At 46.8% G+C, this 27,943-nt stretch overlaps 1 protein-coding gene across 4 annotated transcripts; it reads left to right on the top strand.

Annotated features, from left to right (window-relative positions):
* Positions 1–263: 263 nt before the first annotated feature.
* On the top strand, positions 264–27,943 carry Cacna1f (calcium voltage-gated channel subunit alpha1 F). 4 transcript variants are annotated; one of them, XM_021658488.1, is made up of 48 exons: positions 264–288; positions 1,883–2,126; positions 2,989–3,094; positions 3,307–3,446; positions 3,688–3,830; positions 3,915–4,067; positions 4,611–4,807; positions 4,913–5,016; positions 6,750–6,905; positions 7,167–7,261; positions 7,377–7,470; positions 7,631–7,657; positions 7,802–7,962; positions 8,750–8,975; positions 9,960–10,167; positions 10,300–10,420; positions 10,550–10,631; positions 11,725–11,770; positions 12,502–12,553; positions 13,247–13,388; positions 13,548–13,677; positions 14,370–14,429; positions 14,575–14,681; positions 14,769–14,856; positions 15,178–15,285; positions 15,370–15,422; positions 17,025–17,171; positions 17,764–17,965; positions 18,053–18,211; positions 19,355–19,465; positions 19,703–19,786; positions 20,567–20,587; positions 20,783–20,911; positions 21,202–21,267; positions 21,523–21,614; positions 22,111–22,270; positions 22,586–22,713; positions 22,980–23,076; positions 23,256–23,358; positions 23,607–23,708; positions 23,815–23,945; positions 24,162–24,287; positions 24,547–24,716; positions 25,484–25,585; positions 25,692–25,819; positions 25,911–26,023; positions 27,282–27,479; positions 27,713–27,943. In XM_021658488.1, the coding sequence occupies exons 1-48, from the start codon at positions 264–266 to the stop codon at positions 27,941–27,943; spliced, it is 5,868 nt and encodes a 1,955-aa protein (XP_021514163.1). The 4 variants fall into 4 exon arrangements, with proteins under 4 accessions (XP_021514163.1, XP_021514160.1, XP_021514159.1 ...); XM_021658485.1 differs by having other exon boundaries at positions 6,750–6,940; positions 7,169–7,261; XM_021658484.1 differs by having other exon boundaries at positions 6,750–6,940; positions 7,169–7,261; positions 13,241–13,388.

Below are 27,943 nucleotides of genomic sequence, written 5' to 3'. Positions count from 1 at the left end.
CTATGTACTTCAAATGTTATATGCTATTAGAAAAATCACATCATTTTTTTCTTTAGGTTCTGCCTGCTTAATGCAGGTATCTATTTGCACTTAAGCAGTGCCTTTTCACTTGCCAATCTCAGCCCTACAAATATCCCATTTGCTCCCTTGCTCACCCTCCCAACTGATACTATTATTCCCCGCCCCCTGACCTTAATCCCTCTAAGGCTGGGAGAGGAGAAAGGGGGACTATATGCAGATGGCCCTTACATCTCTAAAGGAGGATGTCGGAATCTGAAGGCGGGAAAGGTGAGAGCAGCCATGCACCCCTGAAGACCCTTGAAGTCACCCTGGGCCCTGGTCCATCCTCATCCTCTCACCTACCTACTGCCCACCTGGATCCTATTTCTGTAGAGTCTCTGGGGGAACTAGAATGTCATCACTCTCTTCCTGTACTAGACACCCCTTAATAGAGCTTCTTTCCCACCTGATCTCTGATGCACCACAACCTAGCCTATGTGCTAACCCCAAAAGCCCACCAACTTTATTCATAGCCTTAGTTCCGAAATGAAAGCCAGACTCAATCCTGACCCTAGCACTCACTCCACCCCTAACTCCAAATCCGGCTTCACACTAAACCTTAATCTAAACCCTCCTAACCAGAAGACAATCCCCTACCTCCACCACATGGGACATTAGAGTCTCAACCTCATGATGGCCACAGACCTTATCGTGAACTTGAAGGTCGCCTAACCTCTAGACACCAGTACTGCTACTGAGTGATTTTCCTGGCTGCCCAGAAATAGCACAGACCCTTTTTCAATTTTTATTAATTTATTTTATATGTATGTGTCCGAGTTCATGTATGTGTGCCATGTGTGTGCAGTGCCAGCAGAGGTAAAAAAAAAAATGGGTATCACATCCCCTATAACTGGTGAACTGCCATGTGGGTGCTGGGAACCAAACCCATTTCTTTGGAAGAGCACTATGTGCTCTTAGTCACTGAGCCACCTGTCTAGGTTGAACAGACCCTTTTACAAATACAAAATAAATACAGAGCAAGAACATACAGCTGATGCTATTGTAAGATGGCAAGGCTCTAGAGTCAGAATTCCCAGGTTTGACTCCTGACTCAGCCACTTCAGCAAATTACTAACTTTTCCTTTCGATTTCCTCATTTTGAAAGAGTAATAGTATCACATACTAGGCATTCTTAAGAATACTGAGCTCAACTTTCCTCATAACATCCTTGTAATGCAGGCAACTATTATTGGCGTCCCCCATTATACATATAAGAAAATTGAGGCTAAAGGGTTGTGTATTAACTTCTAAATAGTAGTAAGAATTTTAATTCAGACAACTTATTTCCTTCAAAGCCAGGGATCTTAACCTGGCCAACCTACTACTCATCTCAGAAACTGAAACAAAGCTACAGAGTCTTGAAACTGTGTGCTGAAAACCCCAATGCAAAATGCAAACTCTGCTCAAAATTTATCCCTCACTTTGATCCTAATTCCAAGCCCAACTCATTCAAATATCCAGCTTCAACCCTAAATAAAACCTCAAACAAACTTCATTCTTGCCTATACCAATGAAGGCTAGACCCACTCTGACCCAAAATCCACCACTGAAATTTGACCTGAAGTTAAAATGCACACCATGATGATCATCTAGTCAAGTCTTACCTTGCTTGAAAGTACTCTCACTTCCATTCCTCAGCCAAACTCCCCCCACCCTGAACTTAATTCCAACATTGATTGTTAACCCTCAACCCACAACCCAAGCATGCCCCACTTCTCCATAGTTTGACATGTTCTTTCTTCAAACAGAGGGATGGGGTTAGACTAGAAATTGCTCTGATTGTCTCATGCCATCTCTTCCCTGACTCTGTTTCTCCACACAGACACCACCCCAGAGCCCAGCCCAGTCAATGGCACAGGCCCTGGTCCTGAATGGGGACTGTGTCCTGGGCCTCCAGCCGTGGGGACTGATACCAGTGGTGCATCAGGCCTGGGGACCCCCAGACGAAGGACCCAGCACAACAAACACAAGACTGTGGCCAGTGCTCAGAGATCACCTCGAGCACTCTTCTGCCTCACCCTAAGCAATCCCCTTCGTCGATCCTGCATCAGCATTGTGGAGTGGAAGTATCCTGGGAGGCTAAGGGGTAAGGATCACCAAGTGTGGAAGAGTCAAGAATTAAGTCAGGCTTAAAATGGAGAAAAGCTGAGATTATGAGAGATCAAGGATCAAATACTGGGGGGGGGGAAGATTTCTGGGGTGGGAGAGTAGTTCAGTGGTATAGCATTTATTTAGTGTATTAGATGCCCTTAGTTGAATCCAAAGCATTGCAAATGAGAGAGGGAGACAGACCGACAGACAGACAGAGAGAGAGAGAGAGAACTAGAATAGAGAGGAAGTCTAGAGAAAAGAAGGTCACCAGGATCAAGAGTCAAACACTAAGTTGTCCATGGTTGCATATGCCTATAATCCCATAACTTAGAAAGCCAAGGCAGAGAACTGGAAATTCAAGGACAGCCTGGGCTACATGGCATGGTCATGTCTCCAAAAAAATTCAAATTGGGAATGTTCAGTCGGTAGAGTGTCTCTAGCATGCACAAAGCCCTGGGATTCAATCTCCAATACCCCATGGTACTGGGCATGGAGGCACTCCCTTGTGGTGATCCTTCCCATAAGAAGGTGGAATCAAGACCAGAAGTTGATCCAGGTCATCTTCAACTACATAACACAGCAAGTTTGAGGTTTGAGACCAGCCTGAGTTACATAAGACTCTTCTCATAATAATAATAATAATAATAATAATAATAATAATAATAATAATAATAATAGTTGAGAGGGAGGAGTCAAAGTTAAGACCTTGGTCAGGGTAGGACTGAGAATGTCAGAATCTTGAAGTCTAGAATCAGAACCGGGTAGAGAGGGTACTAAGAGAATGTGGAATTTTCAATATCACTCTTCCTGGGTCCTTAACTGTGTGTTCAACCTGAGGCCTTTTGATATTCTCATTCTCCTGACCATCTTTGCCAACTGCGTGGCATTGGGGGTATATATCCCCTTCCCCGAGGACGACTCCAACACTGCTAACCACAACTTGGTGAGGCCTACCCCATCCCCAGCCAGTCTGCAGTTTCCTTTAGAGCTACAGCTTAAGATATCCACCCAGACCCCACCCTACGAGGCCTACCCTACCCCACTCTCGGTATTGGCAAAAGCAAAGTGAACCTGTGCCCACACCCGCAGTGTCTGACTCTGCCCCCAAATAAGTCCAGGCCTTCACTGCCCCCCACCCCGTACTTCTGCCCTCAGGAACAGGTAGAATACGTGTTCCTCGTGATTTTCACTGTGGAGACGGTGCTCAAGATCGTGGCCTATGGGCTGGTGCTCCACCCCAGCGCCTACATTCGCAATGGTTGGAACCTGCTCGACTTCATCATCGTTGTGGTCGGGTGCGCGTCTGCAAGGGGAGGGGCACCCCACCCTAGTTCGCAATCCTCTGAGTTCCAGGGCTCAGAGAAGCAACTGCTTCAGACAGCTGCTCTTTGGCAACTAGAATCAGGAATATGAACATATTTTAAACCGTTTGCGTTTCCAGTTACAGAGACTTGTGCTTTTCTAAAGAGAAAGGAGGGAACTGGTGGGAGCCAAAGGCCTGACTCTTCCCCTCCCCATCCTATGCTCCCCCATCAGGCTGTTCAGCGTGCTGCTGGAGCAAGGACCTGGGCGACCAGGTGATGCACCGCATACTGGAGGAAAGCCGGGAGGCTTTGATGTGAAGGCACTGCGGGCATTTAGGGTACTACGGCCACTAAGGCTGGTGTCTGGGGTCCCGAGTAAGTATATGCCCCCCAACCCGAGTTGGAGGTGGGGCGCTCGGCTGAGGACAAATGCGCTGAGCTCATCCCTCCCCTCCACAGGCCTGCACATAGTGCTCAATTCCATCATGAAGGCACTTGTGCCGCTGCTGCACATTGCCCTGCTGGTGCTCTTCGTCATTATAATTTACGCCATCATCGGACTCGAGCTGTTCCTCGGACGCATGCACAAGACGTGCTACTTCCTGGGATCTGGTCAGACAACACCCTTTCACAGGACAGGACACGGCCCCTGCCTTCACTTCTGGGTCCCCTCTTATTTTTAGAAAGCCTGCTCAGCTTAGCAAGACTCGGTCTCTAGGCTTCGGTTCTACCCCAGTGTAGCCAAACTTGTATTCAACACTCTGCCCTAAATCTCAGAATACAACCCTCCCTCAGTAATGGCTGTGCAGGTATCACAAGACTCCACCCACAGGCCCAGTCTGCCTAGTGGCATTTAATACTGCAAACTCCACAACTCGCCCTTAGGCAATTATGTAGGTTCATTCTCTACCCTCTTTTCAAGAAACTCTCATGAATTCACAAGGTTCATGCACATTCACTCTTCCCATGTTGGAAGGACTCAGTTTCCTAGTGATTCAAACGGAAACCTTCAGCGGTTTGACCCTAGCAGAGGAATCCAGGGTTACTTTTGCCTTAAAAATATTGAAACAAACTTTCAATGAGGATGGGGCTCCAGAGTGGCAGGAACTAGTGTTTCACTTTGCTTCATAGCCCTGGGCTCCAATTTTTCTGCAGATATGGAAGCAGAGGAGGACCCGTCGCCTTGTGCATCTTCTGGCTCTGGGCGTTCATGCACACTGAACCAGACTGAGTGCCGTGGGCGCTGGCCAGGACCCAATGGTGGCATCACAAACTTTGACAATTTTTTCTTTGCCATGTTAACTGTATTCCAGTGTATTACCATGGAAGGCTGGACAGATGTCCTCTATTGGGTGAGGTGAACAAGCCCTCTCACAGCTTGGAGGCTGCACCGGCCCTTCTTCCCCAGCTCAGGTTGTCTGTCCGCATGCTATAAGAGAAATGTGCTCTCTCTCCAGATGCAAGATGCTATGGGGTATGAACTACCTTGGGTGTACTTTGTGAGCCTCGTCATCTTTGGGTCCTTCTTTGTCCTCAACCTTGTGCTTGGAGTCCTAAGTGGGTGAGAAGCCTGGGTATTCTCCACTACAATACCCCCCCTCTGCCTCTTTGTGCTGCTAAATTCCTAGGCGTCTTCCAAACACCCCATATGAGCTAGGCTGGCCAGTACAACCCTGGAACCCCCGCTCCTTGGGACAGAAGTATCCAATTTAAGGCCAGCCTGAACAACTTAGTGAGACCCTGCCTCTGGTTTTTTTTTTTTAAGTTAAAAAAAATTAAAGTCTGAGCACTTGTCTAGCATGTCTATGGCTCAGGGCTCAATCCTCAGCACACTGATGCGTTCATCTGCTGTGTTCCTTCATCATTCAACCTTAAGCATCTATGGTGTGGCGCGCACTATGAGAGAAATGGAGCAAGAAAGGTGAAAACCCCTGGTTTGTTATGCATTGCATTTTCATAGGAAGATTCCAATAATAGCAACACATGATAAGTAAATGTGTGTGTGTCTCTCTCACACACACAATGTATACTGTGAAAAGAAAAGAAAAATAAAGAGAAACAGGGAGATGATGCAATTAAAATCCCCACATCTGGGGCTGGAGAGATAGCTCAGGAAAGAATGGTTGCCAACGTTGGGTGTGGCGTTTCATGCCTCTCGTCCCAGTACTTAGGAAGCAGAGACAGGCAGATCTCTGAGTTTGATGACAGCCTGGTCTACAGAGTGAGTTCCAGGAGAGCCAGGGCTACACAGAGAAACCCTGTCTCAAAAAAATAAAAACAACAAGAGTATCTGCAGAAGATCCAGGTTCAGTTGCCAGCACCCCCATGACAGGTCACAACCACCTGTAACATTAGTGCTAAGGGAGCTGATTCCCTCTTCTGGATTCCAAGGGCCCCTGCATGTAAACATTGTACATATACTTAGGCAGGTTCACACACACACATAAGTAATAAATACTTTTTTCTTTTTTGGTTTTTCAAGACAGGGTTTCTCTGTGTAGGCCTGGCTGTCCTGGAACTCTCTCTATAGACCAGGCTGGCCTCAAAGTCAGAGATCCATCTGCCTCTGACTCCCAAGTGCTGGGATTAAAGACCTGTGCTACCACTGCCCAGCCTAATAAAACTTTTTTTTTTAAAGAAATAAATGGGAACAGCAGAGCTAAGTATAGCGATTCATATCTGTACCTAACAGCAAGAGGCAGGAAAGATTACAAGTTTAGGGAGGCCCTGAGCTAGAAATGAGACATTATCTCAAAAAATACAAGCAAGGCAATTCTAGAGTATACATGTATCATCCAGCACTTAGGAGGCAAAGCAGGAGAATCATTTTGACTAAATAACAAGTTCAAGATCAACCTGGGCTGCTTGACAAGTTCAAGGTCAGCCTAGAGTACATGAGGTCATATGTATGTGTATATATATATATTTTTTTCAGAGTCCAGCAACATGGCTCTGTGGGTAAAGATGCTTGTTGCCAAGCCTAATGACCTAAGCTCAATACCCAAGACCCACATAGTAGAGAGAGAGAAAACCATCTCCCTTGGATTGTTATTTGGTCCACAGGCCATGACACCCGATAAATAAATAAATGTTATTCTTTTAAGAATCAGGCAAGACTTCTTGCAAAGGTGTTGATAGTATTCTAAGTTCTAGGAACAGCCAGTGCCAAGGCTTGGGGGCTAGAATGTCCTGGGCATATCCAAAGAGCAACTAAAAGGTTATTGCAGCTAGGATGAAAAAGGCAAGGTTCCTGGGGTTGACTTCCTTATGTAGTCTTCTCCCCTCCTGCTCCAGGGAGTTCTCCAAGGAAAGAGAAAAGGCGAAAGCACGAGGTGACTTTCAGAAGCTTCGGGAGAAGCAGCAGATGGAAGAGGACCTTCGGGGCTACTTGGACTGGATCACACAGGCTGAGGAGTTAGACCTTCATGACCCCTCAGTAGATGGCAACTTGGCTTCTCTTGCTGAAGAGGGACGGGCCGGCCATCGTAGGCAACTCAATTCTAACCCAACTTCATTCCTACCCCAGATATGATTGCCCTCCTGAGACCCAGACCAAGCCTGCAGCCACCCTAGGTTTTACCCCAAATCTAGCTCAGGACACAGAAGCTCAACCCATACTCAGATACAAAGACTCCAACTAGTACCTTGTCATCTAGAACTGACCCTAATTCTGCCCTCCAGGCCATCCTTCCCAGTTGGATCTATCCCCACAGGGCCACAATTGTCAGAGCTGACCAATAGGAGGCGCGGGCGACTACGATGGTTCAGTCACTCCACTCGCTCCACACACTCCACCAGCAGCCATGGTGAGGATCACTCCAGCAAGGGGCGGGGCAAGCTAGGGTGAGAGGACAGAAGGAAAACCCAAAAGTGGGACCTAAAGTCTTTGGGTCCTGACCTCTATCCTCACTTTGCCCACAGCCAGCCTCCCAGCCAGTGACACTGGCTCCATGACAGACACCCCAGGAGACGAGGATGAAGAGGAGGGGACCCTGGCCAGCTGTACACGCTGCCTGTGAGGGATCCCAGCCCTTGAACCCTAAGTAGCCCAGATTGCACCCACCCTCCTCTTTACTTTAGCTTCAAACCCTGACCTTGGCCCCTGATGTCCAGTCACAGCTGCTGATTGCCTCTCAGCTCCTTATGACACCCCCTCCCTTTCCCATCATTTCTAGAAACAAGATTATGAAAACCAAGGTCTGGTAAGTTGTGAAAGTTGTGCAAACTTTTGGCACCATACCTTTGAAACTGGGCCCACCTCCAAGGCCTATGTGACTTCTGGGCTCCCTGAACACCGGGCTGACATAGGCCATCTCACTGATGGTGATGGGCTCTCCTCTGCTCAGCCGCCACTTTCGCCGAGTTAACCGGGGTCTCCGTGCACGCTGCCGCCGGGCTGTCAAGTCCAACGCCTGCTACTGGGCCGTACTGCTGCTCGTCTTCCTCAATACATTGACCATCGCTTCGGAGCATCACGGGCAGCCTCTGTGGCTCACTCAGACCCAAGGTCTACCTCAGCCTGCCAGCTCTCTTCTTTATCCCTTGCTCCCTCTACCCCAAAAATTCAAGCACAGCCTCTCTAGTCATCTCAGGGACTCTAGATACTTACTACCTTCCAATCCAGATGAGTGCAGAAACCTTAGCGTCTCCTATCCCACCCTGCCACACCTATGTGGTACCTGCTATGCACATCAAGCTCTAGTCTCAGTATTTTAAATGTCCAAACTCAAACTTTGTTCCCGCTAGAACTTTAGTACCTAAGTGCTCAGGTTGAGAGTCCTCATCATGACGGCACTGTAAATATTGTTTGGCCTACATCAAGTGTCAACTGTTACTATTCCCTACAATCCCAATCCCAATTTTGTCACTGTTCCTGTTTCTAACCCCACCCAAACCAGTTCAGTCCCAGAGAAACCCTAGGCTTGGAAATGGGGGTATAGCTCAGTGGTAGAGTACATGTGTTTGGCCCTGGGTTCTGTCACCAGAACCAAAAGCATAAGATATAAATAAAAAATAATAATTTAAAAATAATAAATCCTAGATGTTAACTGTACCATTGATATTGGTGTTGTCTTGAGTTTACAAAGGCTGATTCTGGCCCCCACCTTAAATCGATCCTCTAGCCCAGCTCTAAACTTCACTCGCTCTGACCTACAAAGTCACCTCAGTCCCTAACCCCAGTCAAACCCTGGCTCATACCTGGCCTGCTCTCTGCTACCCCAAGATCACACCAAAGCTCCTGGCTTCCTAAATGTCAGCATGACCTGCTCACCTACTATTCCCCTCCCACACAGAGTACGCCAACAAAGTACTGCTCTGCCTCTTCACGGTTGAGATGCTTCTCAAACTCTACGGTCTGGGCCCCTCTGTCTATGTTGCCTCCTTTTTCAACCGCTTTGACTGCTTCGTGGTCTGTGGGGGTATCCTAGAAACCACTTTGGTGGAGATGGAGGCCATGCAGCCTCTCGGCATCTCAGTGCTCCGGTGTGTGCGCCTCCTCAGGATCTTCAAGGTCACCAGGTATGTATGCATGGGGCCCAAAACCCAGCCCCATCTCTACACACCCTAGCTCTGACAATGATTTCATCAGCCTCCTTATTCACTTAGCAAACTTCCATTGAGCACCTACTGCTGCATGCTGACCTTCTAGGCCCTAGGAAAACAAAACAAGAACAAATTCCTACCCTCATGGAGAGGAGAGTTACCCAGGAATAGTGCCTCCTTCGTCTCCATCCCATTTCCCAATCTAACTGTACCCCCCTCCTCAAGCCCATCTCCATGCTCATCTCCTATCCCAGCCATAGTGCTTTCACTAACCCCAACCTCAACTACCCATCATCCACTGGCCCACTCGCTAATCCCAAACCCAACCCAATCTCCCGCCTCATCCCTAACTCCCACCCAAGTCCTATCACTGAGCCATTCTCAATTCTCTGATGCATCTCTACTCCTGTCAGCAATTGCAACCCCATTTTCTGTTCTACTTAGCCTCAAGCTCCTCTTTATCCCTTTTCCTATACCAACCTTCAATCAGAACTTTTTCCCAACCCCAAATCACCATGGCCCCATGCCCAATTCATTCCAGTATCAACAGGAAACTCAATTCTATCTACACCCCCACCCTAATTTCATCTCCCACAACACCTCTAATGTCAACTGTAATTCCAAACTTAGGGGTACCCTCATTTCTTACTATTTTTTTCAAGACAGGGCTCCTCTGTGTAGCCTTGGCTGTCCTGGACTAGCTTTGTAGGACAGACTGGCCTCAAACTCACAGAGATACACCTGCCTCTGCCTCTGCCTCTGCCTCTTGAGAGCTAGGATTAGAGTGTACCACCATCTCTTGGCCTTTCTTACTCTTATCACACTTCAGTTCCAGAAATCACTCCCAACTTCACTACCAAAATTTATTTTAACCCCATCTGCCCCAGTGTATCCCAAGTTGGAGGTCCTGACTCTACAGGGGACCGAATGTGAATTCTGTGCTTTCTATCTCTGTTGCAGGCACTGGGCATCCCTGAGTAATCTGGTTGCATCCTTGCTCAATTCCATGAAGTCCATAGCATCCTTGCTGCTTCTCCTATTTCTCTTTATTATCATCTTTTCCCTGCTTGGCATGCAGCTATTTGGGGGCAAGTTCAACTTCGACCAGACCCACACCAAGAGAAGCACCTTTGACACCTTCCCTCAAGCCCTCCTTACTGTCTTTCAGGTATGGCCTGATGACCCTGAGATATGTGTGTGTGTGTGTGTGTGTGTGTGTGTGTGTGTGTGTGTGAGTGTGTTGGTAGGGCCTGGAGTTATAGGAAGTCCCAAGAACTTTTTGATGACGCTCTATCCCTAGATCCTGACAGGTGAAGACTGGAACGTGGTCATGTATGATGGTATCATGGCCTACGGTGGCCCCTTCTTCCCAGGGATGCTGGTGTGTGTTTATTTTATCATCCTCTTCATCTGTGGCAACTGTATCCTCAGAGATTTGGGGAGGGAGGGCTGAAGAGAACAGGATGAGGGTCATCGGGGGTTGGGGGGACAGGCCTGGGCAGCCCACAGGCAGGCTGTTTCTCCGTCTTTGCAACCTGAGCTCATTCCAGACATCTTGCTGAATGTGTTTCTTGCCATTGCTGTGGATAACCTAGCCAGTGGGGATGCAGGCACTGCCAAAGACAAGGGCAAGTGAGTCTGGCTCCATCTCCAAGACATCCTTTCCCTAAGATCTCTGACTTGGAGCTCACAAACACACATCCCACAGGACTTTTGTGTGTGTGTGTGTGCTGGGAATGTCCTAGCTCCAGCTATAGGCCTAATTAATTAATCCATTCAACACACATTTATTGAGCAGACAGTTTGTGCTAGGCCCTGTTGCAAATGCTAGGGAGACAGCATAGACTGAGGCAGCCAGAGTCCTTACTGTTTCAGCTTGAAGAACGCAGGCAAAATACAAGAGCATAGACATGTAATTTTAAGAATATGTTAATAAGTCAGGTGCTGTGACTCTTGGAGGCAGGTTTGTCTCTTCGAGTTAGAGAGCCTCCTGGTCTACATAGTGAGTTCCTGTCCAGTCATGGACTGTCTCAAGAAAAAAAAAAAAAAAAAAAAAACAGGATATGTTAATAATAAGTATTGAAAGAACAGAAAAGAGAGCAAAGCAATAGTGAAAAATGAAACCAAGCCTGGAGGTTTATACCTATATTCCCAGTACTTGGAAGGCTGAGGTTGGAGGATAAAAAGTTGAAGGCCAACCTAGGTTCCATATTAAGACTATGTAGGAGATGAAGTTCAATAAGATTGCTCCTTTGAGATGGTGGTGGTGTTAACATATCCACAACAAAACACCAGGGTTTGGTACATAGCTTAGAGGAAAGAAATTTACCTGTTTTGGAGTTCTGGTTTCCATCTCCAGCACCATTAACAAGCAAAAAACAAACACATCTACCAGTGACGCAGAAATGCAGTCAGAAGGAGAATGGGGTTAGATGGGAGGAATAAAAGGGCCAGACTGGGGATATTCCGAGTCAGAATGAGATTTAGGCTTTTGTTCTTGGTAGAGATAGGCAGGGGAGTGTTTGGATTTCTCAGGCTCCTCCTGGCTACTGCGAGGATAGACTATTGGCATTGAGAACAGAAAAAGCAGACCGAAGAAAGGTCTGCCCTGACAGCAGTGCCCACCCCAGCCTTATCCATATCTTACTACCTGTAGCAATCAGCCTTTATTTCTGATAATAATAATAATCATCATCATCATCATCATCTGCTTATTATTGAGCAGAGAGAAGAACAATGAAGGAAATCCTGCTCAGGAGAACACAGTGTCGGTGAGTTAGAAGCCTGGGTGTGGTGATGAACACCTTTGATCCCAGTAGAAGCAGGAGAGTCTCCATGGGCTTCAAATTAGCCTGAACTATAGAGTGAGTTCCAGGCAACCAGAGCTATAAAGTGAGACCCTATTTATTAAAAGGGGTGGGGGATCCAGAAAGATGGCTCAGCAGTTATAGTACTTGCTGATCTGACCTGAGTTTGGTTCCCAGACTCATGTCAAGCAGATCACAACCACCTGTAACTCCAGGTCCAGGAGATGCAAGTCCTCTGGCCTCTTAGGTCACCTGCATCACACACACACACACACACACACACACACACACACACAGAGAGAGAGAGAGAGAGAGAGAGAGAGAGAGAGAGAGATACATAATTTAAAATAATTAAAAGAAGTCTTCAGCCAGGCAATGGTGGCACATGCTTTTAATCTTGGCACTCCGGAGGAAGAGCAGACGGAGCTCTGAGTTTGAGGCCAGCCTGGTTTACAGAGTGAGTTCCAGGACAGCCAGGGTTGCACAGAGAAACCTTGTTTCAAAAAAAAAAATATCTTAAAGAAAAGAAGTTGTCTATACATTCCCCTCCCACCCATTCCTATCAATGTGTGCATGGGTTCAACCTCATCCTCCGCCAATTCATTTCCACAGTACCCTGTCCCTTCTGTGCCTCCTTTGTGTCCATGTCCTAGCGTCTCTTCCCCAACTGAGGACTCCTGTCTTGCTGTCTCCAGGTACCCGGTGGAGAGAATGAGGAAGCAGAGGGTGCAAAAAGTGAAGGAGCAGGCAAGTAGTCAGATGCAGGAGACATGGAGTCTTGGGAAGAGAACCCAGAGAACTGACCCCTGAAAAAAAAATCTCTGGCCAGAAAACTCTTCCAGTATCACCCTGATGGCAATAGACATGGTGGTATATGCCTGTAGTCTTAACACTTGGGAAAGGCCGCAAATTCAAAGACACCGTGTCCTAAATAGTGGGTTCCAGGTCGGCATGGACTGTATTAGAGACTCTAGACACTATCTCAAAAAATAAATAAATAAGGACCGGGAATATACCTCAGTGGTGGAGTGCTCGCATAACATGTGCAAGGCCCTACGTAAATCTTGAGCATGGCAAAAATGATTATTCTGAGGTGAATGAATGGGCTTGGTGTGTAGCCAACAACATTTGGGACACCAAGGTTAAACAAGAGAAATGGACATTTTATTTTACTGTGTGCCTTCTTAGAGCCTTTATTATCAAATTGTGTGTGCACAGAACACTCACTAAGCACATTTACCAGGTTCTCACTGTGTCCTGGGCGCTGTTCTAAGAGCTGGGCACACCATATTAAACAAAGCAGACGTAAGATCCCTTCCCTGAGGAGCTGAGAATTTGAGCAGGAAATGGGAGGAATTCATCTATGTCAAGCAGAGTTCCAGGAGCTTCTCATTGATTTTTCTCAGCGAATTTTTCTTTTTGCCCTTTTCCCAGCACCAGACATGGAGGAAGAGGAGGAAGAGGAGGAGGAAGAGGAAGGTGGTGCAGGGCATGTGGAACTCTTGCATGAAGTCGTACCCAAGGAGAAGGTGGTACCCATACCTGAAGGCAGTGCCTTCTTCTGCCTCAGCCAAACCAACCCGTGAGTGATAGGAGTGGCAGTAGGACAGGGCAACAGGGGCTGGCCAGGTGTGGAGCCCCTGAACTATCTAAAAGGCAATGGAACAAAGATATATCCCTTTGGATCTCCCAGTAATCTCTCATCCTGGCTTCTAATCCCTGCCTTTTTTCCACTCCCCAGACTTCGGAAAGCCTGCCACACTCTCATACATCATCATATCTTCACCAGTCTCATCCTGGTGTTCATCATCCTCAGCAGTGTGTCCCTGGCTGCTGAGGACCCCATCCGAGCCCACTCCTTCCGCAACCATGTGAGTCCATGGCTGAGGGCTAGGAGGAATTCACAGGGACATTCTCCTGGGCACAAAGCTAAAGCCAGAGTAGGAACCAGGAGAAGACTCTTCACTGGGCTAGGAAAGAGGATCAGTAATGGTGTGGAATACAGAGCCACCAACCGTTTCCATAATCAGAGAAGTGTGGGGCAAGGGATCAGGATCAGGATTTGACTGGGGGGAGGAGGGAATCTCTGCTCAGGTTAAACAGGCCAAGGGCACTTATGTGGCTGGGTAGAGACAGGGGAATCTAAATCTAAGCCCTCATCTCAGATGGCCTAACCTTTGGTATTTATAAAAGTCTTTCCTGATGCTGAGAGGGAAAGAGGAAGGAGAGCAAGACTTATCCTGAGAGGTGCACACACAAGCTGGCATGGGTACCTGCTTGGATTTCTATCTAGTATCTGAGAGGCTGACACAGGAGGATTATTGCAACTCCTAGGCCAGCCTGGGCTGCAGAGTGAGGTCTGAGAGAGAGAGAGAGAGAGAGAGAGAGAGAGAGAGAGAGAGAGAGGGAGGGAGGGAGGGAGGGAGGGAGGGAGGGAGGAAGGAAGGAAGGAAGGAAGGAAGGAAGGAAGGAAGGAAGGAAGGAAGGAAGGAAGGAAGACACACAAATATGTACCAATCCCCTTTAGTTATGACAATGTTCCTCATCTTTCTCACTTTCCCAGATTCTGGGATACTTCGATTATGCCTTTACCTCCATTTTCACTGTGGAGATTCTACTAAAGGTGATTACTGGACCGCAAACCATTCCCTCAGTTGCCCAACATATTCTCTGCCTACCCCCAGCACATATCTCTCTGGTCTTTCTCCCCTCCTCCCCACCTGCTATCCTCAGGTCTGAGGTTTAGTCCAATCTCATCTGATCCCCAGATGACAGTGTTCGGGGCCTTCCTACACCGAGGCTCTTTCTGCCGTAGCTGGTTCAATATGCTGGATCTGCTTGTGGTCAGCGTGTCCCTCATCTCCTTTGGCATCCAGTGAGTCACACTTCCTCCTGATCACCCCACTCCTTCCAGAACCAAGACCAAGCCCTAATTGGGGTGTGAAAACTTCCCGTTCCACAGCTCCAGTGCCATCTCAGTTGTGAAGATTCTCCGAGTACTCCGAGTCCTGCGGCCTCTCAGAGCCATCAACAGGGCCAAGGGACTCAAGGTAAGCCAGGCTCACCCAAACCCAAAAGACCTAGGCTCTGGGTCAGGATCACTGATCCAACTGACTATTTGCACAAAGACATGACTTTGCAGCCTGAACTCCACAAGTGACCATGTATTATTGGCCATACGGTCTGAACCATGTTCCGTACAAGTGGCTATACCAATAGCCACATTTCTCTGATTCCTGTCCTTGATATGTGACTACATATCCTTGCCTAGAAATCACTTATTCCTTGTTGCTATCCATACACGCTCTCCCACAGTACTGCCCTTTGACCATGTATCCCTGACTCTGACTTGCAACCACATACTCCTGCAGCATGTGGTGCAGTGTGTGTTCGTGGCCATCCGGACCATCGGAAACATCATGATTGTCACCACCCTCCTCCAGTTCATGTTTGCCTGCATTGGTGTTCAGCTCTTCAAGGTAGAGGACATCCCAAGAGAGGTCCAGGCAGGGGTCAAGGTGGGGGTGAATGGTAAACCTTCTTGACAGATTTTCTCCCTACAGGGAAAGTTCTACAGCTGCACTGATGAGGCCAAACACACCCTGAAAGAATGCAAGTGAGTGAGTGGTTGCCCTCTATGGGATCCAGAACCACTCCCAAATCACATAGAGAAATCCAGAACTCTCTGAAGCTACTTACAGCCTCTTACCAAAAACTCTAAACATGTCTGGTTTCCTAAAAGTCCCCAAGACCCTCAAAATCCCCTAAAGGCTCCAAGATAAACCTCAGGAGTTCTCATATCATAGAAGCCCTTATATCTATCTCAGCAAGTCCTCAAACATTCCCCATAACCTTTTACCACATTCTCCAGTGTTACCTACCCTCCACCCTGAACCCCTTGCAATTTCCTGCTCTGAATGCCAGCTTCCATCTCAAGCTGTTTGTAGAGGGAGGAGGTTTTAAGCAAAGACCATGAAGACAGGAATCCCTGACTGAAACCCACTTCCTGAGGCTTGGAGGCATTTATTCAGTTTGTTGAGCCCCAGTTAGTTCAAGAGATTAAGTGGGAATAAAAAGAGTGCCTGTTTCATGGGGCCATTAAGAGAAGTAGAGAGTGCATGGACTATGCATACACAGTAGAGTGTCTGTGTGGTGAGCCAGCACAGTGTCTGGCATACAGTCAGTGCTAAGAAACTTTGGCCACTTGCAGAACTGCTTTCCCCTGGATGGCAAAAAGAGTTAATGACAGTGATGTTGATGCTATGCCAACTGTGTTCTGGAAATTAGTTTGTCGTTGTTTTGCATCCACATATTTATTCATATGGAGAATATGCATGCCATTGCACATGTGTGGAGATCAGAGAAAAACTTGAGGGAACTGGTTTCTTCCTTCCACCATGTGAGTTCTGAGGATAGAGCTCAGATCATCAGGTTAAAAAGCAAGAACCTTTATCCAATGAGCTATTTTGCTGACCCTTATTTGTTTTTGTTTTGTTTTGTTTTGTTTTGAGCCTTGGTTTCAATATGTTTCAAGACAGCCTTAAAACTCTCGAAATTGTTTGCAACTCACCAGTTTCGTCTTCTGTCACCTGAGTTGCTGTGATTACAAGCATATGCCACGGGGTTGGGGATTTAGCTCAGTGGTAGAGTGCTTCCCTAGCAAGCGCAAGGTCCTGGGTTTGGTCCTCAGCTCTGGAAAAAAAAAAAAGCCAAAATAATAAAAAGACAAAAAAAAAAAAAAAAAAAAAAAAAAAACAAGGTAACAAGCATGTGCCACTATGTCTGACTTGAGTTACTTATTATCTTGATTGTTTATTATGAGACATGGTCTCAGTGTGTGCTTCTGGCTGACCTGGAAAGCACATAAACTAGGATGTCTTCAAACTTGCTAACTTCTTCCTGCCTCTGCCTCACAAGTAATGGTATTATATACATGTGAACCTTCATGATTAGCAGTCATTCATTGATTTACTTAACCCTTGTAACAAATGAGATGGATTCTGTTAGTATCCTCCCTTTTTAGATAGATGGTGAAAACAAAAATTGCATAAGACTGAAGGTTTACACTAAACCAACCAGGAAATCAAAGGGCAGGCTGTGAACCCAAGTTGTCTAGGTACACCACTTTGTGCTGCCACATCCATAATAAAGACCCTAGACCCTTTGCCACAGCTCCCCATTCCTCCTCCCTCATCTAACCTGTCTACAACATCCACAGGGGTTCCTTCCTCATCTATCCTGATGGAGATGTGTCACGGCCTTTGGTCCGGGAGCGGCTCTGGGTCAACAGTGATTTCAACTTTGACAACGTCCTTTCAGCCATGATGGCCCTGTTCACTGTCTCTACCTTTGAAGGCTGGCCTGCGTGAGGGGCAGGGCCTTGGAGAGTGGGGAGAGTGACAAGAGACTGGGAAGATAATTCTAGATAATTAATTGCCTGGCATCACTTGGTCACTTGGGAAGGGATGAGAGTGTATCTTGGGGATGTAATGAAAATCTTAAGACTGGATAGGTTTTTTTTTTTTCTTTCCTTTTTCCTCTTTAAAGTGCTTGAGAATTGAACCCATGTTTTGTATATGCTAGACAAATGATATAACCATTAAGCTACATCCCTACCCACTAATTTCTTGAGTCAGGGTCTTACCGTGTAGCCCACTTTAACCTCCATAGTTGAGTTCCAGGACAGCCAAGGCTACATAGTGAGACCCTGTCTCAAAAAAAAAAAAAAAAAAAAAAAAAAAAACAACGAACAACGAACAAAAACCCTAAAGATTTAGGACTTTTTAAAAGCCTTGTGGGAAGTTATTTGTAGATATATAGAAATTCCAAGTAATTAGTTTGTAAATTTAGGGGGAGTTGGTATGTCAGACAGGAGATTTGGGGGTGAGTATGGTAAGTAGCCTGGGAGGAAGTTGGAGGTAGCTGGGATTCCCCCAAACACTCACTGTCTCCTACAGGCTGCTATACAAAGCCATAGATGCACACGCAGAAGATGAAGGCCCTATCTACAATTACCATGTAGAGATATCAGTATTCTTCATTGTCTACATCATCATCATCGCCTTCTTCATGATGAACATCTTTGTGGGTTTTGTTATCATCACATTTCGTGCCCAGGGAGAACAGGAATACCAAAACTGTGAGCTGGACAAGAACCAGGTAACCTCCTGACCAATGGCTACCAACCTGTCTCCCCTTACCGTGGGAACCTCCCCTGCTCACTCAATGCCCTATACCACTATGCAGCGCCAGTGTGTGGAATATGCCCTCAAAGCCCAGCCACTCCGCCGATACATCCCCAAGAATCCGCATCAGTACCGCGTGTGGGCCACTGTGAACTCCGCTGCCTTTGAGTACCTCATGTTTCTGCTCATCCTGCTCAACACGGTTGCCCTAGCCATGCAGGTCTGAACCGTCCATCTTGACCATTGGCAGACATTTGTCCTTTTCACACAATCCCTTGAGAGCTATTAAGAATGCATTGGGCTGCAAGTAACAACCCCCTTCCCCCATCTCTGCCTAACTGAGAGAGCCTTAAGTTGGCATCATATTGTAACCTTTCTTTAAATCTATAGCCAAAAGCTGCATTCTGCTTTTAAAGATACTGGAATGTGAAAACAATGGTTTTCACAATGACTGTTGCAAGCTGTCGTGGATTATAGAATACACTACAAACTCAGATTCTAATGAAAAAGGTTGTGCATCCTAGAGTCAGTATAATTTGCTTATTTATCTCAAATGTTGAGGAACACAGAAGTAAGTTGTCTTTTCATTATTGATCAGTGACCCAGGCTCTGTCCATCTTCCTGCTGCACCATTCTGCTATAAGTTGGTTCTTACTTCATAATCACAAAACAACTATTTCAGACATCAATACCAAACTCAAGCAAGAAAAAAAAAATGTTGCATCAAGCAGCAATTCTTGCCTTTTTGTATGTTTGTTTGTTTGTTTGTTTATTGAAACAGAGTTTTTTTCTGTGTAGCCTTGGCTGTCCTGAAATGAATTCTGTAGACCAGGCTGGCCTCTAACTCACAGAGATACACTTGCCGCTAGCTCCCTGAGTGCTGGGACTAAAGGCATGCACCACTACCACCCAGCTAATTCTTGCATATTTTAGTGAAATAAAAAATATTTTCACAGAAGCTGTCAACCAGCAGGAGACTTATGTTGATGCTTCATTCCCAGAATGACCCTTGCCTTAATGAAAGGCATTCTGAGAATCAAGAACTGGGCTTTACAGCCAGGCCCAGTGGCGCACGCCTGTAATCCCAGCACTCGAGGAGGCAGAGGCAGGCAGATCTCTGTGACTCCAAAGCCAGCCTGGTCTACAAAGGGAGTCCAGGACAGTCCGGGCTCCACAGAGAAACACTGTCTCAAAAACAACAACAAAAAAAGTACTGGGCTTTGCAGTGTCCATAAGAAGAGAAAACAATGCAAACAGTTTTATCAGGCAGTGTTTCCATGTACCCAGGCTCAGGTCAGGGACTATGTATTTGTGTGTAGGGTGACTCTGTCTTAGGCTCTGTCCTCATGTGATTTTCCCATAGCACTATGAACAGACTGCTCCCTTTAACTATGCCATGGACATCCTCAACATGGTCTTCACTGGCCTCTTCACCGTTGAAATGGTGCTTAAAATCATCGCATTCAAACCCAAGGTATGCCCTAGACCTACACCCAGTGAATAAACTCCTTGGGGAGGAAGCACATTCCATAGCCTGGGGTGGGGGAGTAGCAACCAAGTAGTCATAACACTAAGGAGTGAGAGAGACCCAGGTACAGGTTATCTTTTGTCCAAGCCAGGTTCTGCCTCCTCAGTACCATCTATCCAGTGGTCCCCTCCCTTAGTCTGCTGGCTAAGAGAACACAGCACACTGTTTTCTTCCTGTCCACAGCATTACTTTGCAGACGCCTGGAATACGTTCGATGCTCTCATTGTAGTGGGCAGCGTGGTGGACATTGCTGTGACAGAAGTTAATGTGAGAACTAGTCTTTGTGCTAACCCTTCTACCCTCTCCCTAGAGCCTTCTTTCACTTGGGTAGACAGCTCTCACTCACATCCTTCCCAGTCCTACAGATTGAGCACTCCTCATTCTAGATCAATCTTTTTTGAGTTCTTGCTGGGCTCTACCAAAGTACTCCTTCCTCTAGCCACCTCCCTTATTTCATTTTTTTCAGCCTATCCAATGGGCTTTGCTACCTCCTAATTACAATAATAGAATAATAGAATAATGCCCCCCTTATTATTTCTGTTATCTCTTTCATTATCTCTACCCCATTCCAATGGCTCCATCATCTCCATTGACTCCTGCTTTGGCTCCATCATCCCTCTGACTACTTCGTTAGCTCTACTTTTTTCCACCAGCTCCATCATCCCCTATACTGGCTCTTTCCTGGCTCTATGACCATAACCTATTGGCTCCATTGGCTCCAGCATTTCATCCAATGGGTATTACATGGTAATAACCTTGACTGACAATGCTGCCAATTGTATTTCTGCATCACTGGCATCTCTAATGATCATCCACTGTTTCTTATTTCCATGACATTTTAATTCCATTCTTTCCTTCAATGTCTTTGCTCCACCATCTCCTTTACTTGCTCATTTTACTTCTACCCTATTAAAACTTTGTAACCATCTTGATCTACTACCAGATAACTTTCCCCATCATTCCCTGGGTGTGCACCATCATTTCCCATTGGGCATATGATTATATCATCTCCTTTATCACCTCTGTTTTGGCCATATGTCCCATCAGAATGGAGGTCATCTTGGCGAGGTAGCTTCTCACCCCCAACAGGAATTTTTTTTCAACCATCTGTCCCAGCCCACAAGTCCTTAGAAATTCTCCCTAACCTTTGTTAGGCCTGATTTCTAAGAGCTTTGGGAACTGGGAGGGAGAAGGAATGAGGAAAATAAGCTGCTAGAGCTGGTGCAAACTGAGCACCCCCCACAACTGTATCCCTAACTCCAGAGTTCAGAGGACAGCTCCCGCATATCTATCACATTCTTCCGCCTCTTCCGAGTCATGAGGCTGGTCAAGCTTCTCAGTAAAGGTGAAGGGATCCGTACACTGCTCTGGACATTCATCAAGTCTTTCCAGGTAATTCCTCACTCAGAACTGCAGTTCCCAGTCTGTTATGACATGTCGAACCCACCATTTCCAACTTTCTTTTTCTCTGGGCTCTCAATTCCTAATATGCCTCTAGCTTCACTAACTTTACCCTATTCTATTTAATGTTGTGTCCACATTTGGGAGACACATGTAATCCAAGAAACTTTGAGCATAAACTATATCTCCCAGAAGGCCCATGCTGGGGGAGAAGGGTGCATTCTGGGATGTATAGTTCTGTAACTGCACTTGAAATATCTGTCCCCTTCCCATTCTCACAGGCCTTGCCCTATGTGGCACTTCTCATAGCAATGATATTCTTCATCTATGCAGTCATTGGGATGCAGGTAAGCAGAGACCCTAGAGAATACTCCTCTGGAACCCTTCTGTCTGAGAAACTGGATAGACCTACCCATGGGGGTGGAGGGGCAGAAAGATAGACAAACTAGATGACCCAGGGTAAGTCTGCATGTGTAGAATGGACTCATGAGTAATTGCTTTGAAGATTATGAGGATCCCTTCGGTATTAGGAAGTGGGAAGTGGATGGGAACACATGGGAACACAGGTTCACCCCTGGCACACAGCCTCTGTATGTCTATAGATGTTTGGCAAGGTGGCTCTTCAGGACGGCACACAGATAAATCGAAACAACAATTTCCAGACTTTTCCACAGGCTGTGCTGCTTCTGTTCAGGTGATAAACCCCCACTTCTCTGCTACCTTGCTCCCCAGAATACCTAGGGTACCCACATACCCTCTCGGGGCCCCAAGATGCCTAAGCTATGCAAATATGAAGGTAGCCTGAGTTCCATTTAAGCAGAGGTCTTTTCTGGCTGTGACCCCCCCCCCTTTTTAGTCTACAGTGCCTTCATCTGTAAGAGATATTCTATAACTGCCATTATCATGGTCATGCTAGTTGCTGAAGCATTGAAATGGAAGCTGGTAAGATGGCTCAACAAGTAAAGGCATTTGCTGCCAAGCCTGGCAACCTAAGTTCAGTTTCCAGAGTCCATATGATGAAACGAAGGAAAAGGCTCCCACAGTGCCCCCATCGTACACCTCCCTTACTAAATGTAAAATGTAACCACTGGTGAAAAGTCATCCCCTCAATTCCCTTGACCTCCACCATCATCTGTACTTGACTTTATAGCCTCTTTCTCAGAATACCACCCCTGTTTGACCCTCCCCAGGTGTGCCACCGGAGAGGCATGGCAAGAGATAATGCTTGCCAGCCTTCCTGGAAATCGATGTGACCCTGAGTCTGACTTTGGCCCAGGCGAGGAATTTACCTGTGGTAGCAATTTTGCCATTGCTTATTTTATCAGCTTCTTCATGCTCTGCGCCTTTCTGGTAAGAACCATTTCCCCACAGTCACTATTATTGCCATGGAGGCTGGCCTTGGGTGATTCAGAGATGTCCAACTTAATTGGGCCTCCCAGATCTTGAGAGGGCTGTCCCAACAATAAGTTCGGCCAAAGAGCTTGTAACCCAGTGACCCATATAAGGTCATCCCAGGGAGGGGGCTACAGCTGGGATACAAAGTAAATAACCTGTAATTAATATAAAAATAAAAATAATATTTAAAAAAGATCATCCCAGCTCCTATTCATCTCCCAAACCCAACTCTGTTCCTTTGCTTAACTCTGCTTGCTCATTCACCCACAGATTATAAATCTCTTTGTGGCTGTGATCATGGATAACTTTGATTATCTAACCAGAGATTGGTCTATTCTTGGACCCCACCACCTCGATGAATTCAAGAGGATCTGGTCTGAATATGACCCTGGAGCCAAGTATACCCTCTAAGTTCTTACTTAGAATCCTAGGGATAATATGCTTCCCTCCATGGCCCCCTGGTCCCAGAAGTTCAGATCCACACATCCCATCACCCATCAGCAAAGAGGTTTCTACTGACCCATTATCTGACCTCTCCATCTGTATTCCTCCCTGCAGAGCCTTAAGGTGTTGGCATGGGAGGGAATGATTGGCTAAGGATGGGGACTTAAGAAATACCTAAATGAGTAGTGTTGATCCTGTGGTACCTCTCCAACTACCCCAGGGGCCGCATCAAGCACCTGGATGTGGTTGCCCTGCTGAGACGCATCCAGCCACCACTGGGATTTGGAAAGCTGTGCCCACACCGAGTGGCCTGCAAGGTCTGTGTGCCTGCCCACCCACTCACCTGCTGACCCTCCAGGAAGGCTCTATACTTTATGGGAAGGGAAAGGGACTTGCCTTTGGTAGGGATGGGTATATAACTACATTCACAAAGCTTTCTGCCCTGGGCATCCTGAACATTTTCCCAGAGTGGGTTCTATGTCTCTGGCATTTATAGAGACTTGTGGCAATGAATGTGCCCCTCAACTCAGATGGAACAGTGACATTCAACGCTACGCTCTTCTCCCTGGTGCGGACATCCCTGAAGATCAAGACAGAAGGTATGGGGGAAGGGAGGATCAGGAGTCAAAGGATCCCTGGGGAAGATTCAGGAAGCAAATGCAAAGAATGACAGACATACATCTCCAAACTCTGAACCTCAAAATGGCTGACCGTGGCGTCTCCAGACCTGCTTCGAGACCTTATTTGATAGTAATGATGTGAAGCTTCAAAGCAAAGCCCCCACCAGCAGCAGCAATAAGGAGCAACTTCTCCCATTTCCCCTGCCCCATACTCTCCTGCATTGCAGGGAACCTGGATCAAGCTAACCAGGAGCTTCGGATGGTCATCAAAAAGATCTGGAAGCGGATAAAGCAGAAATTGTTGGATGAGGTCATCCCCCCTCCAGATGGTGAGCTGCCCACCCCCAGCTCTGTAATTGTCTTCCCAGATTATTTCTGATAGCAGTAGCAGTGTAGAAAAGCCCTATGTGACTTTGCCCTCTTTTCTTGTCCCAGAGGAGGAAGTCACTGTGGGCAAATTCTATGCCACATTTCTGATCCAGGATTATTTCCGAAAATTCCGGAGAAGGAAAGAAAAAGGGCTACTAGGAACAGAAGCCCCAAGGAGCACATCCTCTGCCCTTCAGGTCTGAGGGACAGGGTGCTGTGTTGCCACGTGTGTGGGGCTGACTTCCCTCTTGATCTCATGAAACCTACATCACAGAGGAAAAAACAGAGACCTAGGCCTCACAGGGGGTCAAGGGCTCCTCCAAGCCCTGGCACACACACTCTTGTATGGGAAGCAAGCTCATAGAGGGGCACTTTAGACCTTTAGCTACCAATTTTTCCATCCATACCCACAGGCTGGTCTAAGAAGCTTACAGGACTTGGGTCCTGAGATCCGACAAGCCCTTACCTATGACTCTGAGGAAGAAGAGGAAGAGGCAGTGGGTCAGGAGGTTGAGGAGGACAACCCAGAAACATACAAAGTGAGGACAAGTTTCTACTCCCCACCAAAACTCTTGCCTGTAAAACGCTCCCTCAGACCCCTAAGTGAATTCCATACTGTCTCTGGAGAGAAGCCTCGTCTACAATGGAAAACTATTCAATACCTATCACCGGTTGTTGGAAAACAAGACCTGATTCAGTCCATAGGGAGCGATGTTCCCCGTGGACCAGTGAGGGAAACACTGATCAATAACTTAGCCATTACATTGATGAAACACTAAGCCAAGTTACTCTCCTCAGGACTCCGTAGACTCCCAGCCCCAATCTCGATGGAGCTCCAGGAATTCAGCATCTCCAACTGTGAGTGAGAAAGTTCCAGAGTCTCTCTCAACTGGGCCTAGTGATGATGATAGGGTGGCTCCTGACTCCAGGCAGTCCAATGTGCTCCAGGCTGGATCCCAACCCCACAGGTATGGTCAAGCATCTGGGGAAGGTTGTGAGAATGGAGAAAGACTAGACAGTGTATTGGATGGCATGGAAGGCAGGCTAGGGACCATCAAGAAGAACTTTGGAAAGGAAAGATATTTCAATGGCTCAAGTGAGAGTCATACGTGGATGGGCCAGAGCAGTAATCCCAGTACTTAAAAGGTAGAGTCAAGGCATGGGGGATCCAGAGTTCAAGGTTGTTCTTGGCTATAAAGAGAATCTGAGACCCTGTTTTTAAAAAAGGAGAGAGAGGCAATGGTAGCACAGGCCTTTAATCCCAGCACTAGGGAGGCAGAGACAGGTATCTGTGAATTTGAGACCAGCCTGGTCTAGAGAGAGAGTTCTAAGACACAGAGCAAATCTGTCTCAAAAAAAAACAAAAACAAAAACAAAAACAAAACAAAAAAACAAAGACAAATCACAGGGTAACAAGAGAAATATAAAAAAGAGAATAACAAAAAAAATTTAAAAATGCAGTGCAAAAGATTAACACAAATCAAGTATGGCGACACACACCCTTAATCCCAGCACTCAAGAGGCAGAGGTAAACAGCTTTCTTTGCTTTCAAGACCAGCCTGGTATACATAGTGAGTTGCAAGTCAGCCAGGACTACATAGTAAGATCCTGTCTAAAAGTAATTGTAAATCCTAGTATTTGAATAGGGGATGGGATATGCATGGGATGAAAGGAACAGGGAGCCGGGGGGCAGGGGGTTAGGACCTAGTCTCACTAATACGCATCACTTCCCCAGGAGAAGCTCTAGGGTTTCCATGTTCACTATCCCAGAAGAAGGAACTACTCAGCTCAAAGGCGAGCAAGACAATCAGAATGAGGAACAGGAAGTCCCTGACTGGTACAGTGTCTACACCACAAGGGCCATGCAGGGGAGGGCAGGAGTGTTGGTACCCCAACTCTGAATCCCAGACCTGATTTCACTGCCAGCTCTGCGTTCTCCACAGGACCCCCTACTTGGATGAGCAGGCAGGGACTCCCTCAAACCCAGTCCTTCTGCCACCTCACTGGTCGCAGAGGCATGTAAATGGGCACCATGGACCACGCCGACGTTTGCTGCCCCCAACACCTGTAGGTAAGCAGGTCCAAAAAAATGGAGCCTAGGGAACCCTAAGGATTAGCAGAACAGAATGCAAGAGGGATGGTCATTGTTCTTTTCACACCAGGTCGGAAGCCCTCCTTCAGTATCCAGTGTCTGCAACGCCAGGGCAGTTGTGAAGATTTACCCATCCCAGGCACCTACCATCGTGGACGAACCTCAGGACTAGGCAGGGCTCAGGTGAGGAAAAGGAATGCTGTGGCCTTCAGGGATATAGCATCTTAGGCTGAACTTTAAAAACATGCATTTCAGAAATACACATAATCCCTACCTATGAAATGGCTTGGCTGTCCCCATTTTACAAGAGGAAACTGAGGCTTAGAGTTTATCTACCAGTAGTCACAAAGCTAGTAAGCAACACAACGAACATTTTTAAATATTTAGTATTTATTTATTCACATTAATTTTTGTATGTGTGTGTGTGTCTTTGTGTGTCTATGTGCATGTGTGTATGTGGATACACTTACCCATAGGAGTGTGATGTGTCCAGAAAGCGGTTCAGTGTCCTCCTCCATCATTATCCACCCATTACTTTGAGGTAGGGTCTTTTCCTGAACATAGGGCTCCCATTTTCTTGGCTAGGCAGGAAGCCCTCAATGTCCAGTGATCTTCCTGCCTCTGCTTCCCTTGGAGGTAGAGTTACATGCATGGGAGGCCTGGACTGTTACATGGGTGCTTGGATCTGAACTCTAGTCCCAAGGGTTGTACAGAAGGTGCTTTGAACTGCTCATTTACCTCTGTACCTCTTCCCTCCCCTCTTGACATTGAAATCCATGCTTTTGAGTCAGCTATGATGGCATGCACCTGTAATCCTATCACTTGGGAGGTAAGCATAGGAAGATTAGAAGTTCAAAGTTATTCTCTGCTACATATAGAGTTGAGGCTAGCCTGGGCCACATGAGACTCTGTTTCAAAAGAATCAAAGCACCTAGATGGGGTGGTTCATACCTATAATCCCAGCCTTTGTGAGGCTGGCACAGGAGGATTGCTGAAAAGTTGAGGCCAATCTGGCTTATATAGTAAATTATAGGCCTTGGTAATAGAAAAAAAAATCCTGTCTCAAATAAGTAGATAGATAGATAGATAGATAGATAGATAGATAGATAGATAGATAGATATGGGTGGGTGGGTTGGAGGGTTGATGGACAGACAGACAGATAGCACATAATGCATGCAAACAGAGGCTTTCTGTACTTTGGCATAAATTCAAGTCTGGAGCTGTGGGTGTAGCTAATTCATGGAGCATTAGCCTACCATGTTTATGACTCTGGGTTTGAGCTCCACAAAAAAAGGAGTCATCTAATTCTCCTTCGATTTACACCCATTCAGTGTCACTCTGGTTGTGTATATAGAACAGGGCAGAACTCACAAGAGTGAAATGTAGACCCTCATCCTCACCAATCCTTTGCTCCTCTGGTGTTTGTTTATTTTGACCCAGGGCTCCTGGGCAGCTCCTCCTCAGAAGAGTCGACTGCTATATGCCCCACTGTTGTTGGTGGAGGAAGCTACAGTGGGTCGGGGATACCTTGGCAAGGTCAGTGGGCCACTGCGTACCTTCACCTGTCTGCAAGTACCTGGAGCTCCATTGGATCCCAGCCACGGCAAGAGAGGAAGTGCTGACAGTTTGGTGGAGGCTGTGAGTCCAGATGGGTGTGGGAGAAAGGGCAGAGGTGGGCACTGGGAAAGGGGGTCAAGTTGTGGCCAGACTCTATGTTGAGCTTGTAGAAATTTCTCTTCTTGGCATACTGTACTTGACCCTGTCCCTTCATGCTGTATGCAAATTATTTATTCACAGAGACCACTCTGTGCACATTGTGCCATTGATCAATACTAATCCCACTTGGACTCCCCACCCCCAACTGCCTGCAGGTGCTCATCTCTGAAGGCCTAGGCCTTTTTGCCCAAGACCCACGATTTGTGGCCCTGGCCAAGCAGGAGATTGCAGATGCATGTCACCTGACACTGGACGAGATGGACAGTGCTGCCAGTGACCTGCTGGCACAGAGGACCACCTCCCTTTACAGTGATGAGGAGTCTATTCTCTCCCACTTTGACGAAGAGGACCTGGGAGATGAGATGGCCTGTGTCCATGCCCTCTAA

The sequence above is a fragment of the Meriones unguiculatus genome, chromosome X, assembly GCF_030254825.1.
Source record: "Meriones unguiculatus strain TT.TT164.6M chromosome X, Bangor_MerUng_6.1, whole genome shotgun sequence".
Classification (NCBI taxonomy): Eukaryota; Metazoa; Chordata; class Mammalia; order Rodentia; family Muridae; genus Meriones; species Meriones unguiculatus.
This window is presented reverse-complemented; position numbering and strand designations above follow the sequence as displayed.